The 15,567-nt window shown below is 40.0% G+C and overlaps 1 protein-coding gene across 4 annotated transcripts in view; it reads left to right on the top strand.

The window, feature by feature from the left end:
- ltbp1 (latent transforming growth factor beta binding protein 1) overlaps window positions 1–15,567 on the top strand; it is a 345,179-nt gene that overhangs the window by 267,103 nt on the left and 62,509 nt on the right. For 3 of the 4 annotated variants that reach the window (XM_061964602.2, XM_061964590.2, XM_061964608.2), the window contains 2 exons: window positions 11,454–11,591; window positions 13,538–13,699. In XM_061964602.2, the coding sequence (XP_061820586.2) occupies window positions 11,454–11,591; window positions 13,538–13,699 (300 nt within the window). The remainder of the gene's footprint in view (window positions 1–11,453; window positions 11,592–13,537; window positions 13,700–15,567) is intronic. The other variant, XM_061964595.2, reaches the window with a different exon arrangement.

The following is a 15,567-nucleotide window of genomic DNA, read 5'->3' as shown; positions in this document are numbered from 1 at the left end:
TTCAGAGACGCCACCGCAGCATGGCAGAATGCGGATGAAAAAAAATACCTGTATTTTTCAAAGGCAGTATGGTACCGTTTTCAATTCATTGGTACCGCGGTACTTTATTAGTACTGGTATACCGTGCAACTTTAGTTTGGATTTCAGGCGATTAAATCTGATAGGAGAACGTCGTCACGGAAGATCCTCACCTAATATTTTCACATTGCACGTTTTGCAGATCGTGGTCTTTCTCAGATATATTGAAGTACATCCACAACACAGACTCCACAAGCGCAGTGCTTTCTGCTGTTTCGTCACAATATCCAGTTTCAACAGTGTTGTTTCGGGGATAAAAGTATTTCGGTTGAAAGTTTTTGGTGGGCTAAAATTTGTTAAATCAGTATTATATAGTGTCACAAAACACAGCGGTATCTTATCTTCCTCTTTCACAACAAGCCCATTTATGGTCATAATCTTGTTCTCTTTGTCCAAACAGACAGTGTTCTTGAAATGATAATGAACAGAATAAGATTATTGTCCATCATCCGCAGACAGATTTGACATAACTTGAAGTTTTAGACTTCAATACTGTATGTACTGTATCCACAGGCATGCGAAATGTCCGCCAAAATGCGGAAATCTGCGCTTTTAAACATTTATTTCCACATCAAAATATCACTTCTGCTGTTTTTTTTATGGAATAGTGTAGTGTGTAGGGACGGGAGTCGAAGGAGGAGTGTCAAAAGCTGGAAGTAATTGTATTATTGACATTCAGACTTTGTTTTCTCATCAGCAATGGAGTAGTATTCATACATCCGTGTTTTCTCAACGCAACAACACCGAAAACCCATCCGACTGGAACTCTTTAAATATGACAAAAGTTCCGTGCGTGAATTATGTAATCCCACTACAATAGCTAAACAAAATTTGTTGAATGCTCACCTCAGCCGCCAATACTCGCTGTTCCTCTTGCTTAAACGCTGCACTGAACTGCAGGGCAGGGAGACGACAGGGGCCCCATATCAAAATCGCTAGTTAGCATCTTCTAGCTACCTTACTTGTTGTTGCTTCCTTTTGCTCTCCGAGCCACAACGTAGACAGTTTTCTACTTTGCTGCTAATCATATTTGGATTATTACAATTAGAGATGTCTGATAATGGCTTTTTTGCCGATATCCGATATTCCGATATTGTCCAACTCTTAATTACCGATTCCGATATCACCCGATACCGATATATACAGTCGTGGAATTAACACATTATTATGCCTAATTTTGTTGTGATGTCCCGCTGGATGCATTAAACAATGTAACAAGATTTTCCAAAAGAAATCAACTCAAGTTATGGAAAAAAATGCCAACATGGCTCTGCCATATTTATTATTGAAGTCACAAAGTGCATTATTTTTTTTTAACATGCCTCAAAACAGCAGCTTGGAATTTGGGACATGCTCTCCCTGAGAGAGCATGAGGAGTTTGAGGTGGGCGGGGTTTGGGGGTAGGGGGGTTGAGGTGGGGGGGAGGGGGTAGCGGGGGGTGTATATTGTAGCGTCCCGGAAGAGTTAGTGCTGCAAGGGGGTCTGGGTATTTGTTATGTTGTGTTTATGTTGTGTTACGGTGTGGATGTTCTCCCGAAATGTGTTTTCATTCTTGTTTGGTGTGGGTTCACAATGTGGCGCATATTTGTAACAGTGTTAAAGTTGTTTATACAGCCACCCTCAGTGTGACCTGTATGGCTGTTGACCAAGTATGCATTGCATTCACTTGTGTGTGTAAAAAGCCGTAGATATTATGTGATTGGGCCGGCACGCAAAGGCAGTGCCTTTAAGGTTTGTGGCGCTCTGTACTTCTCCCTACGGCCGTGTACCACTCCGTACAGCGTCGTTTTATAAAGTCATACATTTTACTTTTTGAAACCGATACCGATATTTTCCTATATTACATTTTAAAGTATTTATCGGCCGATAATATCGGCATTCCGATATTATCGGACATCACTAATTAAAATCCATACACTGTTAGTTTTGAACCAGTTGTAGTTCTAGAGCAGGGATCCTCAACAGGCGGACCGCGGTCCATGTCCGGACCCAGCGACGTGTCCGTCCGGACCCAGCACGAATTATAGTAAAAAAAAATAAAATAAAATAAAAATTATTATTATAATTATAATTATCATAAAAAAATATAATAATTGTATTTATCTGTGAGTCATCGCTAGCGCAAGTCAACGTTCTTTGTTGTTTTTAGTCAAATATCTCCACGTTTCGTTTACACTTCTCGTGTCTCACTCACTCCGCCTCTCTCTCTCTTTCTCTCTCTCTCTCTCTCTCAGAGAGAGAAAGAGAGAGAGACAGAGTGGGAGCGAGAGAACGCCACTCTGATTGGCTAATTCCGGGGTATGGGTTGTCATCTCTATCACACCGACGCGTTGATAGGCTGTTACCACCTGGGTCATATACATGTGCACAGTGCAATGTGCATGGAACCTTTCGCTGCAGGCACACAGTTGTCTCGTATCGCTACTTCGCTAACTGTTCACTCGTCAGTCACTGAATGTGAATCAAATCACAATGCCATGCTCCAAGTTGGCTCAGGCTGGTAAAAGAAAGGTGGACAGGGAAAACCGACGTTTCAAGGAAGAATGGACAGAGCAATATGTTTTCATCCTACCTACTGCAAGTACCAGACCAATGTGTCTAATATGCAACAGTACTGTTGCTCTGGTGAAAAGTGAAAATCTGAAACGTCACTATCTGAAAGAGCATCGCGAATTTGAAGAGACATTTCCTCATGATTCAGAGCTAAGAAAAAAAGAAATCATGAGGCTGAAAAAGTCATATGAAACATCAAGCAAGATTTTTGTTAAATCTATGACACAACAACAAATAGCAACAGAGCAGTAACGTGTGGTGAGGTTGATGGCTGGTGAGGCACTGACTTAATCACAGTCAGATTTACAAACATATGAACCCTAAAGAGTATCTTATTCACCATTTGATTGGCAGCAGTTAACGGGTTATGTTTAAAAGCTCATACCAGCATTCTTCCCTGCTTGGCACTCAGCATCAAGGCTTGGAATTGGGGGTTAAAGCACCAAAAATTATTCCCGGGCGCGGCGCCGCTGCTGCCCACTGCTCCCCTCACCTCCCAGGGGGTGATCAAGGGATAGGTCAAATGCAGAGGACACATTTTTTCAAAGTTCTTATTTATTTTTGTTTCAAAGAAAATATTTCATGTATTTTATTGGATATTTATTTTATTTTTGTTAATTTTAAGAAAATGTTAAACTACCTACCTCCTGCTACTATATAAGCTTGATCGATAATAAACGGACCCAGCCTGTTTCAAAAAAACATTTGTGGACCTTCAAGATTTGTACTTGAGGACCCCTGTTCTAGAGGATTCATTATTAGCCAGCGAGAAGGTATATTTTTGACCTGACGGATGTAAGCAAAGGTCACAATACTGGATGTCTTTTACCTGAGGGGACGTAGCTATAGGATAGAGTTGCCAAATGGGAAACATTTTCTGAGTTATTTGCATGCATGTTATAGAATTTTACATTACATTGTCAATGATAATAATGTTAGTAAATTATCTACTAAAAAACTAAAATTATATGATACATTACATGGGGTATGTCAAAAAGACACCCCAAAGAGGTTGGTAGATGAGAATAAACCTAAAGGTAAAATACAGTGTAGAAATGCACCCAATTGCAGGAAATTGAGTTTTCGTGCTGATAGAAGTTTTTCTCTTTTTTTCGTCGTTTTTTTTCAAAGGGGGCACACATGCCGGATCCATTGTGCTAGTGAGACCAGAGGAAAGAGCTGGTCAAATACAATGCAACCAAAGTGATATTAAATTCATGAATGAATATTATGAATAATATCTATTTAGCGCTTTCTAACAATTGTCTCAAAGCACTTTACATTGAGAAACCCATAGATTCAAGCTTAGTGGTGATAAGCCAGGTTTAAACCAGTGTGGGTGACACTGGGAGGAGGGGGTTGAAGTGTCTTGCCCAACGACACAACAGCAGCGACTGACATGGCGGATGCTGGAATCAAACCAGGAACCCTTCAAGTTTCTGGACAGCCGCTCTGCCCGATGAGGCCCCATTCATGTTTGTGTTGTTTTATGAAAAATAAAAAAAAGCCAACCATCCGTTATCCATCATCCTTTGTCTGCCTGTGACTCGCTATGTTTGTGTGTTCTCGAGCATTTAATCAATCAAAACTGTTTTCCATTCTAACAACTGTTGTGTTTACTCTGCATCATTAACAGCTGTCGTTTTTTGCACCAAAAACAAATAGTCGTAGCTCATTTATCATGTTTAATTGATTTCAGGCCTGACTGTGGTAAACACATTTTTGCAAAGTAGTTTTATTAATAATAAGTCAAATATATAAAACATTTAAAAACGGTGTACAACCTTCTAAATATGTATTTGTTATATTATTAAAGCCCTCCAAAAATTAACCACCACCCATATAGTCACCTTACACTCATTTTAGCCAATATAGTAGCCTTGAGTGTGTTTTACGTACCAGTACAGGGAGGATTCTTCTAATAGCAGTTTCAGTAGCATAAAGGACGCGTCGATGGGACTCAGCGCATCAGAGACGTTTCAGAGACGTTTCCAACTGATGCACATATGAGTGGTCCACCCCGGGTCCCGACTTTGAACAGCTAGCGCAGAAAACAGACGGCAGATCAACTGGTCTAAAAGGGGGTCTATATAAAGGCTAGAATATACAAAAAAATATGCAAATTCTCTGTATGGCTAAATGTAAATAGAATGTGTCTGTGAAGTAAAGTGCATGGCCACACAACAGGACGTCAGTAAACATGGCCCTGATACGTATTGGTTCACTCCTGACCAGTGTTGGGACTAACACGTTACTTTGTAACGCGTTACTGTAACGCCGTTATTTTTGACGGTAACTAGTAGTCTAACGCGTTATTTTTTATATTCAGTAACTCAGTTACCATTACTACATGATGCGTTACTGCATTATTTTACGTTATTTTTGTATATAGTATCAGCTAGAAACTGAGAAGATCTGAGTGTGTTTTATTGGAGAGCTGCACTGTCGTACTTCTGATTCTTCCTGTGTCAAAAGGAAGAGAAGAGGCGCGCTGTGTGTGGGTGTGTGTGGGGCGGGGGGCGTGTCTGTGTTTACTAACAAGACATCATGGCGAAGCCGAGTTTCTTAACATGGAGATATTCTCACTACTTTTCTTTTGTCGAGCACAAAGAAAATAACATTTTAGTTAAATGTAAGTTACGTCTTGGGTCTACGATCCTATCTACTGCCCAAAACAGCAATTCAAATCTGCTGAAACAGCTACAAAAGCAACATGCTTCGACAAAGCTAGTAAAGAGAGACACAGACTCTGATGCCACTTCACCTCCACCACCACCTAAGGATTTTAACGGAGAGACTGCTAGCCAGGACAACATTGATAGAGCCATTGCAGCGTATGTGCGAGAAGACATGCAGGCTATTTCTACAGTGGGGTCACCCGCTTTCAGGCAGCTAATTAGAATGATAACAGGCGTCAAACGGCAAATGGCATGAAAACATTTTCCAATTTCCTGGACACAGTGGGCAGTGAGCACATCAAAATGGAAAGCAAGCTAAAGAAGACACTCCAAACTCTGCCTCTGCTCATCATTCATCACTGAAGGTACACACACTGTCAATTCTCTTATATACTCTTTCATTCACCCCTAAACTGTCACAAAGTGTTGGTGACGAACCCCAAGATGTAGAGACGGCAGGCTTGGTGCAGGAAAACATGATTTAAAGGCCTACTAAAACCCACTACTACCGACCACGCAGTCTGATAGTTTATATATCAATGATGAAATCTTAACATTGCAACACATGCCGGGTTAGCTTACTAAAGTGCAATTTTAAATTTTGCGCCAAAATATCCTGCTGAAAACGTTTCGGTATGATGACGCCTGCGCGTGACGTCACGGATTGTAGAGGGCATTTTGGGACAGCATGGTGGCCAGCATTAAGTCGTCTGTTTTCATCGCAAAATTCCACAGTATTCAGGACATCTGTGTTGGTGAATCTTTTGCAATTTGTTCAATGAACAATGGAGACAGCAAAGAAGAAAGCTGTAGGTGGGAAGCGGTGTATTGCGGGCGGCTGCAGCAACACAAACACAGCCGGTGTTTCATTGTTTACATTCCCGAAAGATGACAGTCAAGCTTTACCATTGGCCTGTGGAGAACTGGGACAACAGAGACTCTTACCAGGAGGACTTTGAGTTGGATACACAGACGCGGTACCGTGAGTACGCAGCTGGGGCTTCCAAACATTTGATCGCTTGCCCGTACGTGCGTGCCGCTATGTGCATGTCACGTACGTAACTTTGGGGACTTTGGGGAAATATATGTGCTGTATGAACTTTGGGGAGGTGAACGGTACTTTGGGCTGTGGGATTGAGTGTGTTGTGCAGGTGTTTGAGTTGTATTGGCGGGTTATATGGACGGGAGGGCGGAGGTGTTTGTTATGCGGGATTAATTTGTGGCATATTAAATATAAGCCTGGTTGAGTTGTGGCTAATAGAGTATATATATGTCTTGTGTTTATTTACTGTTTTAGTCATTACCAGCTGAATATCAGGTCCCACCCGCCTCTCACAGCATCTCCCACTGCCCTCTACTCCTTCACTCTCACTTTCCTCATCCACAAATCTTTCATCCTCGCTCAAATTAATGGGGAAATCGTCGCTTTCTCGGTCCGAATCGCTCTCGCTGCTGGTGGCCATGATTGTAAACAATGTGCAGATGTGAGGAGCTCCACAACCGGTGACGTCACGCGCATATCGTCTGCTACTTCCGGTACAGGCAAGGCTTTTTTATCAGGGACCAAAAGTTGCGAACTTTATCGTCAATGTTCTCTACTAAATTCTTTCAGCAAAAATATGGCAATATCGCGAAATGATCAAGTATGACACATAGAATGGACCTGCTATCCCCGTTTAAATAAGAAAATCGCATTTCAGTAGGCCTTTAATGTCCAAAAATCAAGAAAAAACACAAACCAGGAACAGGCAAACTGGAAACAGGGAACAGGAACCAGCAAACAGGAAACGAGGAACAAAAAGACAGCAAGCTGCAAACAGCTACAGGATACAGTTTACAGATAGTAGCTTACAGCTACAACGACAATACTCCAGCACTGACTGGAGGGCAAAGCAGGTCTAAATAGCAGCCGGCTGATTGACACCAGGTGTGGCCAGGTGCCAATCAGCCGCAACTGAGGGGAAACAGCGCTCAGGGAGACAAGCAGGAAACTGAACCAAAATAAGAGCGCTGACAGGAAATAAAACAAACACAGAGGAAAAACTAAAACATACCCAAACTGTCAGGGACAAGCCTGACATAAACAGGAATACACCAACTTTCTGATAACATGCTCTTTGCTTCAAGGTATACATTTTACTAGATTATGAATAGTGCAGGCATTCACAATGTGATTGTAAACATGCAGCTCCGATTTAGTCGCTAGCAGGAAGAACTTCTCCAATCACTGTTATCCAAGTACTTACTGCTGTAATCACCACAATGCTGTAATTCCAGGGAGTGTGTATTTTAAACACACGCACACTTCACGTCTGTCATCTGGCAGTCCTGCTCGGTTGACCCCACGTTCGGTCCAGCCGGCTGCCTTCTTCATGCCAAGCACTGTGGCTAGAACAGATGGACTCACTTACAAACAAGCACACGATGGTGCAGTGTTGGTGTACCGCTAACTCTTCAAAATGTCTGTCATCTTGCTCCCCTCCTTCCTGTCTGTCTGCCCCTCTCTACCTAGAAGTTTCTGTGTTCTATTATTTTCTCTCCTCGACATGTCTCTCTCAAAAAATGAAGAAGAATTAAGTGGAGAAGTAGAGACACTCACAGACCTTTTTTTTTTAACAAGCGGTAATAACACTCAGTTAGCATAAACACACAAAAGTTGCTGTTGGCCACAATTCACACACAAACACTCGACAGTCTGCTAACTGGCGCGAACACATTATTTGTGTAGAATTGAATGTGATGTTATGCGCTAGCTAATATGCTTAGCCTTAGGCCCTGTCTACATTAAGCCGGATAACTCCTTAAACTAATAACTATTTAGCCTAAACCCCGTGTCAGCCACACTAACCCATCGTTTAAGGTTCCCCTCCATGGATATTTTTTTACACGGGTAAGTGCGCCGTCTATTTCTTGAATCTCCGGCTCTTAGCTCTGTATGGACTCATTGATCGTTTGACTTTATAACCGCACCTTGAAAGTTCTAGACAAGAAGAGTATACAATATCATCATTGCCAAATTTGAACCAAATACAATATTTTAAGGTTTACCAATTTTATTTTGTTACACACAGTCTAACTTGCTCTGCAAGGAAATTACAAGACTGCAAAGTGGTACCAGATCTACCACCCGAGCAATGTCAAAAGGCAACTGTTGTGTTCCATTCCGTAGAACATCTTTTGCCCAGACTGCCTTTTCAATAAAAGGACCACAACTATGGAACTCTTTACCGGACACTTTGAAAAGTATACCTGCACTTGTCACTTTCAAAAAACAAACAAAATTATGGCTAGTTGAGCAACAATCGTGTTCTCATGTTTAGTTTTTACTCATTTTTACTAATTGGTTTTTATCTAGTCTGCACTTTGTCTGTGTTATTATTATTATTGGCTTTTATCTAGTTTGCACTTTGTCTGTATTATTACTATTATTATTATCGACTCATTCTATTTTTTATTTTCCTAATTTAATGATGTTGGATCTGTGTTGTTGTTGTTGTTGGGGACAAGTGTTGTAAATTAGCTTTGGCTACAAACACTATGATGCATACATTGGATAACTGTTTCAGATGTCTGTGTTTTTGTATCTGTCCCTATTTCAAATAAACCTCTATAATAATAATAATAATAAACGGAGTTCTGAGAGGAAGTGAAGTCAGAAAGAACGCACAACAGCCAGCTTAACAACAACCGGTTTCCACTCAGAGGTAACCACTAGAAAGATGGAGGCGAATCATCAAAGTTCATTCACACACGAATACCTTAAGAGAAGCGAACGCACAATTTCAGCTATTTCGGATACAACACAATGTTGAGCGACGGTTTTGGATAAGGCCTGGACGAACAACAGCCTGGTGGGATATGTTTTTCAACGAGGAATGGCAAGAGAACTTTCGAATGTCCAGGTCAGCTGTGATTCTACTTAGCGAAAAACTTCATCCATTTGTCGAAGGGGACACAACGAGAATGCCGGCTCCCGTGAATGGATAAAAAAGGTAGCGTGGGACGAGGGAAGACTACGGAAAACAGCAAATGCATTTGGACTGGCAGAGCAGACTGTACTTTGCTTCATTCATTACTGAAATTTTGTTGTACCCAATGCACTACAGATCCACTTCTATTCCCTAACTTTGCAGGTAGGATGCTACCGGTTTCTCCGTTGATCATCATTTTGCTCACTAACGCTCTCCCCATTGTCCGCAGCCATAGCTTGCACGTTCGAGCACGACTTAATCTCCAGCCCGGTGATGATCATCGTTAATCCGGGGTTATTGCTCTAGATCATTCACTCGTTGCTCCAGATCCGAGGCGCAGCGATCTTTTTCCTTGTTCTGGAGCCACAGCCACTTGACATCCGCAAGTAGATCGAGGAACTGCCTTTGCTGACAACAGTCAAATCCTCGGCAAAGAAGGCCAGTCACATGAATTGATTTACGTGGACCCCGACTTAAACAAGTTGAAAAACTTATTCGGGTGTTACCATTTAGTGGTCAATTGTACGGAATATGTACTTAACTGTGCAATCTACTAATAAAAGTTTCAATCAATCAATCAAAAACATATTGATCTTACCAGCCTCTTCAGTTGGAGGGTTGCTTTTTGGAAGCATGCCGATAACCACACCAATCAGTCAACTGTGGAGAATCCGGTCGGTTAGGAGTTAGCACGGATCTGCTGTGCTATTTTAGCTCCAATACAAAAAGCTAACAAATCCAGTCCATTATCCAAGAAGCACCAACAAATCTCGCAAAGGTCTTTCTCCAAAAAAGCTTTTAAAAGGGTCTGTAATCCGAAATCAAGGTGAAAAATACAGATTAATAATGTGTTTTTTTTTCATCAAAAATACAGATTCAATGCACAGCATGACAGGAAGTAACGAGATACTAGCGAGTCAGACACAGGGTTCTGGTCGTATCTTATAGTGTTCACTGTTTAGGTATCTGACAAAGGCTCCTAAACCACATTACTGCTCGCAACTTCAAGCAATAAATTATCTGAGAGAATCTTGTATCTTTAAACATGTGTAAACCGAGGCATGCATCGTAGCTTTGTTTCACAACACATAATACTGTATACATGCAGTATATGTACTACTGCGTTGTTTTCTGCAAAAGAGTACAGGCCTCACACAAACTTCCATTTCTGTACGCTTCTGTCAGAGTTCGTTAGTAAAACAACGCAAAAAGTTATTTCTAACCTATTATTTATCCATCCATCCATCCATTTTCTACCGCTTGTCCCCTTTGGGGTCACGGGAGGTGCTGGAGCCTATCTTTAAACAAAATGTATTTTCAAACCTTCAAACAAGTTGTTCTTGTTTCTGATTTTGAAGTTGTATTATTTTTCTCCTGATGTTGTATGTATTGTATTGTATTGTGATCAATTGCAATGATTTATGTAAATGTGTGTGAGCAGGTGTGATGCGGGGTGCTGTGGAAGTGACTGAGCAGTGTGTTTTTGTATTTGATGGTGTTTTGTTGTAATGTATGTTTTATGTTTTTCTATATTTATGTTAGGACCCCCTTGAAAACGAGATGCTGCATCTCAAGGGGTCCTGAATAAATTGAATTGAATTATAAGTTGAATGATGCGGATACGTTTGTTACTGGATACTTTCTAATATACTTGGAGACTCTCTATGTGTAAGTAATATGCAACTATAATTATTTGATACTTGTTTATATTGACACATGTGCTGTTTTAGACTGCAATATTGTTCAATGTAGGACACTTATTACGTATGTCTAGCTGTGTGCTGTTGTGTGCTTAGCTGCTGCTAGCTTCTAGAAGCCAATTAACTACTATGTTTACTTTTTGTAAATGACTTGACTAAAAATACAAGAAAATACCAACCTGTGTGTTCATTGGAGGACATTTAGATGTTAACTGGCTGTCTCGCTTTGCAAAAGTAAACACACTGCAGGACTGCAAGCACCTATAATCCCATAATTCCAATTGTTGGTTTTTTTTGTTGACATCGGACCGATCCCAATATCAGATTTAAAGTTATTATTAACAATATCTCTGTAATTATTTGCTTGTTTAATTCATTGCAGGTACGCGAGCCTAAGCCAAGCACATATTTTGTACTGAGCGTTGTATGGAAGAAAATACATTTTTAACACTCATTGTATTTCTCCTCTGCAGATATTAACGAGTGTGAGTTGCTCAGTAGCATCTGTGGAGATGCCCAGTGTGTAAACGTGGATGGTTCTGTCCTGTGCACGTGCCCCGCTGGTCAAAAATATAATGTCATGGTTGCCAAGTGTGAACCCATCCCAACAGGTGACTGGTTTTCATCTTACCATATGTTTGAGTTTGAGTTTATGTCGAACATGCATGCATTCAACATGATACATCACAATTTCCAATTTCTCTATTCAACATGTTCGAAAAGGAGTAGGAAGAAGCAGAGCTAATTTAATCCTACTCCTTTTCCTTTACATAGCAGTTGCTAACACTTTTGTCCACTTCCTGTTCTTAATTTCTTCAATATACTCCATAAGTAATAACATTAAAAATATATAATAATTAGTGAAGTAAGTTATATTTTATATGGTGAGATAAATAAGATTATCTAGAAAATGAATGAATTGATGGAGCAAATTCAGAATGTTTATTGTGGTTCTTCTTTTTTGTACTTTGTAAACACTTAAGTTTGAAGAGTTTCTTGAATTGGCTCCTATTTGTACATTGTTTGATTGCTTTGCTTAGTCCATTCCATATTTTAATTGCACATACTGACATGCACCTGGGGATAGGTTGATTGGCAACACTAAATTGGCCCTAGTGTGTGAATGTGAGTGTGAATGTTGTCTGTCTGTGTTGGCCCTGTGATGAGGTGGCGACTTGTCCAGGGTGTACCCCGCCTTCACCCAATTGTAGCTGAGATAGGCTCCAGCACCCCCCGCGACCCCAAAAGGGATAAGCGTTAGAAAATGGATGGATGGATGGATATACTAAAGGTCAAGTGTTGTACGTGCATACAAATGTTTTAAATTACATTTTTCTCTAAGGTTATATTTCTCCCCTTTTGTTGTGAAGAAATGTTGTATATTCTTGGGTAGCAAGTTATAGTTTGCTTTGTGCATAATTTTAGCTGTTTGCAAACTCACCATGTTGTGGAATTTCAGTATTTTCAATTCAATAAATAAAGGGTTTGAATGTTCTATATCAAACATTATGTATTATTCTAGCTGATCTTTTTTGTAACACGGTTAATGAATAAAGTGTATTTTTGCAGTCATTTCCCCTGCTCAGTGGTCTTGTGGTTAGAGTGTCCGCCATGAGATCGGTAGGTTGTGAGTTCAAACCCTGGCCGAGTCATACCAAAGACTATAAAAATGGGACCCATTAATTACCTCCTTGCTTGGCACTCAGCATCAAGGGTTAGAATTGAGGGTTAAATCACCAAAATGATCCCCGAGGGCGGCCACCGCTGCTGCTCACTGCTCCCCTCACCTGCGGCATGTGGGCCATAATTTGCTTAGCTCAGCTGGAGAGCCTGCAGACTTTTTGGGGGGCTCTGGGAATCACTAATAAGCCGGCGTTCTTGGAACGCAGATTTCGGAACAGCCCACAGTATAAGTACCGTATTTTTTGGACTATAAGTCGCAGTTTTTTTCATAGTTTGGCCGGGGGTGCGACTTATACTCAGGAGTGACTTATGTGTGAAATTATTAACACATTACCGTAAAATATCAAATAATATTATTTAGCTCATTCACGTAAGAGACTAGACGTATAAGATTTCATCGGATTTAGCCATTAGGAGTGACAGATTGTTTGATAAACGTATAGTATGTTCTATATGTTATAGTTATTATTTTAAATTGCCTTTCAAATGTCTATTCTTGGTGTTGGGTTTTATCAAATAAATGTCCCCAAAAAATGCGACTTATACTCCAGTGCGACTTATATATGTTTTTTTCCTTCTTTATTATGCATTTTCGGCCGGTGCGACTTATACTCCGGAGCGACTTATACTCAGAAAAATACGGTACTTCTTATTTGAGTACTTTCTTAAAGGTGCATGCCTCATTTTCGTTTTTCGCGGACACTTAAACACTTTGTGGGGTCACAATGCTTGCCGGTTGTTACATAATCAACTATTTATAACCGTATTCTGTCAATAGCCCTCAAGTCTCATCTAATTTCCCAACAGTTGCAACCTTTTAAAGCTAAACATGACCATGTTGACTGCTCTTCTGTTGTATTTCTTTGCCCGTCAGCTTTGCCGATAGAGCGCAAGGAGTGCTACTTCCGCCTGAATGACGAGAACTTGTGCGAGAGCGTGCTCACCACCCACGTGACGCTGCAGGAGTGCTGCTGCACACTGGGAGCCGGCTGGGGGGACAACTGTGAGGTTCATCCTTGCCCTGTCAACGGCACAGGTGAGTGGATAGGTTAGCGAGAAGGGATGCAAAGATTTGTGACTTGATAGCACAATATACAAGAAGCACGATAGTTCTACTTGATACTTCTTTAGGCATCGTCACCTTTCCAAATTTTCATTCGTTTTTGTTAGAGATGTCCGATAATATATCGGCCGATAAATGCGTTAAAATGTAATATCGGAAATTATCGATATCGTTTTTTTAATTATCGGTATCGTTTTTTTTGTTTTTTTTTAAAAATTAAATCAACATAAAAAACACAAGATACACTTACAATTAGTGCACCAACCCAAAAAACCTCCCTTTCCCATTTACACTCATTCACACTCCTTCACACAAAAGGGTTGTTTCTTTCTGTTATTAATATTCTGATTCCTACATTATATATCAATATATATCAATACAGTCTGCAAGGGATACAGTCCGTAAGCACACATGATTGTGCGTGCTGCTGGTCCACTAATAGTACTAACCTTTAACAGTTTATTAATTTTCATTAATTACTAGTTTCTATGTAACTGTTTTTATATTGTTTTACCTTCTTTTTTATTCAAGAAAATGTTTTTAATTTATTTATCTTATTTTATAAAAAATTTTAAAACGTACCTTATCTTCACCATACCTGGTTGTCCAAATTAGGCATAATAATGTGTTAATTCCACGACTGCATATATCGGTTGATATCGGTATCGGTAATTAAAGAGTTGGACAATATCGGAATATTGAATATCGGCAAAAAGCCATTATCGGACATCCCTAGTTTTTGTCCCTCTTTGATGACATCACAGAAAGCAAATAGTGGTTCAAGACTACAGTGGAACCTGCCGAAGTCGGTCCAGTTTATGTCAACAACCCTAACATGTGGATTAGGGGTGTAATGATATGACAATTTCAGGGTTGTTAAAAGTGTTTTCAAGATGCACCGTTTTGTGGGTGGTCTTGTTTACGTGCCTTCACTTCGACTGTCTTCTCCCCGTCATCTTTGTTGTAGTTTTTAGCACTTCCATATGGAGTTTAGGGCTGCAACTAACAACTAATTTGATCATCGATTAATCTGTTGATTATTACTACGATTAATCGATTAATAATCGGATAAAAGAGACAAACTACATTTCTATCCTTTCGAGTATTTTATTGAAAAAAACCAGCATACTGGCACCATACTTATTTTGATTATTGTTTCTCAGCTGTTTGTAAATGTTGCAGTTTATAAATAAAGGTTTATAAATTTTTTTTTTTTAAAGTAGCCTCTGCGCATGCGCATAGCATAGATCCAACGAATCGATGACTAAATTAATTGCCAACTATTTTTATAATCGATTTTAATCGATTAGTTGTTGTAGCCCTAATGGAGTTTATTGACATATATATGTTAGAAAAATCTGACCCACAACAAGAGGATGGAGAACAAGAAAGAGCTTTTTGGCTACAACGTGGGACTACAATAGTGGACTGATGCAAAGTTCTTCGATTAACTGTCTATCATATGTGGAGATACCCACTGACGTCATCAACGGGAAAGATGTCACTAAAAGGGGCAAATTCCAAACGCTCGTTTGGAGGAAGTATGAGATTGTTTTATAAATACTTTGCCATGCCGCCATGGTTGGATTTCAAATTTTCGGGACTTTAGCAGATCCAAAAACACAAAAACAGGTACTAATAGGTAAGAAAAGTTGATATTGCATAATAGTTCCCCATTAAGAGCCAAATTATTATTTGAGTGTTGAAATGTGTTTATTTTTGTAGGTTTTAATGGGTGAAATGTTAATGTCAGCCAGTTAGCACACTAGCTTGCTTCTCCAAGCAGTGAGTTGATCAAAGTGCGGTTATGACTCACTGTTTTACAATAATTTGAATTTGGA

This window comes from Nerophis lumbriciformis, linkage group LG02 (assembly GCF_033978685.3).
Source record: "Nerophis lumbriciformis linkage group LG02, RoL_Nlum_v2.1, whole genome shotgun sequence".
Taxonomy (NCBI): Eukaryota; Metazoa; Chordata; class Actinopteri; order Syngnathiformes; family Syngnathidae; genus Nerophis; species Nerophis lumbriciformis.
The sequence above is the reverse complement of the archived record's forward strand: the minus strand, read 5'-3'. Positions and strand labels throughout refer to the sequence as shown.